General features: G+C 55.1%; 1 protein-coding gene across 1 annotated transcript in view; it reads left to right on the top strand.

Moving 5' to 3' along the window:
* Prdm13 (PR/SET domain 13) overlaps positions 1 to 1546 on the top strand; it is a 7876-nt gene extending 6330 nt beyond the window's left edge. The window contains exon 5 of the mRNA XM_055603204.1: positions 8 to 1546. Coding sequence (XP_055459179.1) covers positions 8 to 868 — 861 coding nt within the window. The 3' untranslated portion in view covers positions 869 to 1546. The remainder of the gene's footprint in view (positions 1 to 7) is intronic.
* Positions 1547 to 2436: the final 890 nt, after the last annotated feature.

The raw sequence follows: 2436 nt of genomic DNA, 5'->3' as shown, positions 1-2436 counted from the left end.
CGTGGAGCGCGCCCCGCCGCCCGCCGCCGCGCGCCTCGCCCTGCCCGCGCCCGGGCTCCCGCTGGAGCGCTGCGCGCTGCCGCCCCTCGACGGCGGCGGCCTCAAGGCCTACCCGGGCGGCGAGTGCGCGCCGCCGCCCGCCGTCGTGCCGGCCTTCACGGTGTACGGCGGGGACCTGCTCTACGGGCCGCCCGCCGCCTACTACCCGCTGAAGCTGCACCTGGGCGGGCTGCTCACCTACCCCGACTCCCTCTCCTACTTGGGCGGCCCCGCGGCGGCCGTCGGGCCGGCCGAGCTGGGCTCCCTGGCCAGCATCGACCGCGAGCTCGCCAGGCACACGCAGCAGCTCTCCGAGCTGGCGGCCGGCAAGGCGCGCGCGCGCCTGGACCCGGGGGCGCTGCCCGCGGCCGTGGGGGCGGCGGCGGGCGGCGGCGGCGCGGCGGGCAAGCCCAAGGCCGGCCACCTGTGCCTGTACTGCGGCAAGCTGTACTCGCGCAAGTACGGGCTCAAGATCCACATGCGGACGCACACGGGCTACAAGCCGCTCAAGTGCAAGGTGTGCCTGCGGCCCTTCGGCGACCCCAGCAACCTCAACAAGCACATCCGGCTGCACGCCGAGGGCAACACGCCCTACCGCTGCGAGTTCTGCGGCAAGGTGCTCGTGCGCCGCCGGGACCTGGAGCGCCACGTCAAGTCCCGCCACCCCGGCCAGAGCCTGCTGGCCAAGGCCGCCGACGGCGCGGCCGCCGAGCCCGGCTTCGCCCTGGAGCCCGGGGACCCCAAGAGCGAGGACAGCGACGTGGACGTTTGCTTCACCGACGACCAGAGCGACCCCGAGGCCGGGGGCCGCGGCAAGCACGACTCCTAACGAGGCTTTCGAGCAAGGGGCAGGGACCCGGACGGGAGAAGAGCGCGGTGGCGACAGGAAGGTGGCTAGGGTAATTCTGGGAGGGAAGCGAGCCGCTCCAGTTCTGGAGTGGAGCGGAGTTTGAGATGGGTCAATGAAACAGCCGGTGAACAGCCCCCAGGGCGTGGGCAGCCCCCGAGACTGGCGGAGCCTCTCGCCCTGCAAGCACCCTGGTCTTGGAGTTCAGGGTTACATCAATACTAGTATCTCCGTGCCCTCAAAAGTGATGGTTTTAATTGCCACGAGTTTTTACAACGTTCTTTTCTGTGGAGGAAACCGTGCCTTTTGAAAAGATGTTCCGCGTGAGTTTTACGTTACGATTTCACCGCACAGCAGGCAAAACAATAGACGCGACACCCACACACCTGTTCCGTTTTTCATCCGTTCTCTTTTCTGAGACTGCTCCTTGCCACGTTGAGTATACTGTGGTAGTGGATGTACACATTGGTCAAGTTGCAATTTATTTATGAAAGAATAATGATAAATGTAAAATAACGCATGAATCTAAGAGCACGCACTATATAAATAAAAAAAATCCTATTTGGTAGAGTCCAGATGTTTATGTTGTTTTATAATGGACGATGTACAGTGGATACAGTACTTTGCTCTTGTTTCCATTTTGTGCAATCTTTAAGAATAATAAAGGTAAAAATGAGAGTTCTCTTAACTTCGTTACTTCAGGGGGCTCGTTAAAGAAACAGTTTAATTTGAAAACAACCTTTGAGGAAACTTGACAAGATAAGTCGCAGATTTGTATCATTCAGAGAATTAATGTTAATCATAGTTGTACAGAAAGCAGGCAAAACCCACTGGTTTTTAAAGCCGCTGTTGATCATGCTAAGTGTTTCTATGTTCACTTTAAGGGACTTCCGGGAAAAGCACACCAGACCCTCCCACCCTCCCAAAAGTCCTTTACATACATTTCCTTGTCGAAAAGAATCACGGAACTGGAATCAGTATTTCTTGTTGTCTACCATTTTGACAGTTTACCTTGGGGTGTGAGAGGAGATTTGCTCGAGGCCTTTTGTGAGTAATTCCCCTCAGTACTGCTTCAACAAACACTAAGGAGGACCTGTTTTGTCCGCTCTTCCTCCCCTTTGTACTTCTTCCAACAACTTTGTGCTGCCAGTTTTGGTTCCATTATACAGAAGAGAAAATGCCATTTAAAGACGGTGTACAGAACTAATTAGAACAGCACAATTGTTAGCAGCGTTTAAAAAGTAATGTTAGATATACCTTCTAGGACTATTACCCCTGCTCCTTTTAGAGGTAGAGAATTATAACCTTGGTTAAAGGCAGGCACACCCAGGGCCCAGGGTGCAGCAAGTTTCTCAAGTTTGAATTAAAGAATTTGGAAGGTTACCAGAGCTCTGGCTAGGATTCGGATGGCCATGTTCATCTAACCTTGTCCTTTCAGTTCTGCATCTGGACTTTGCAAGTTCTCACTGCTCTCTCCAGATTGGTCACTAGCTTCTTCCTCTTTTCTTCTTCTTCTTCTTCTTCTTCTTCTTCTTCTTCTTCTTCTTCTT

Source organism: Psammomys obesus, unplaced genomic scaffold (assembly GCF_907164565.1).
Source record: "Psammomys obesus unplaced genomic scaffold, mPsaObe1.curated_primary_1811, whole genome shotgun sequence".
Classification (NCBI taxonomy): Eukaryota; Metazoa; Chordata; class Mammalia; order Rodentia; family Muridae; genus Psammomys; species Psammomys obesus.
Note: the sequence above shows the minus strand (reverse complement) of the source record. Positions and strands in the feature narration are given on the sequence as shown.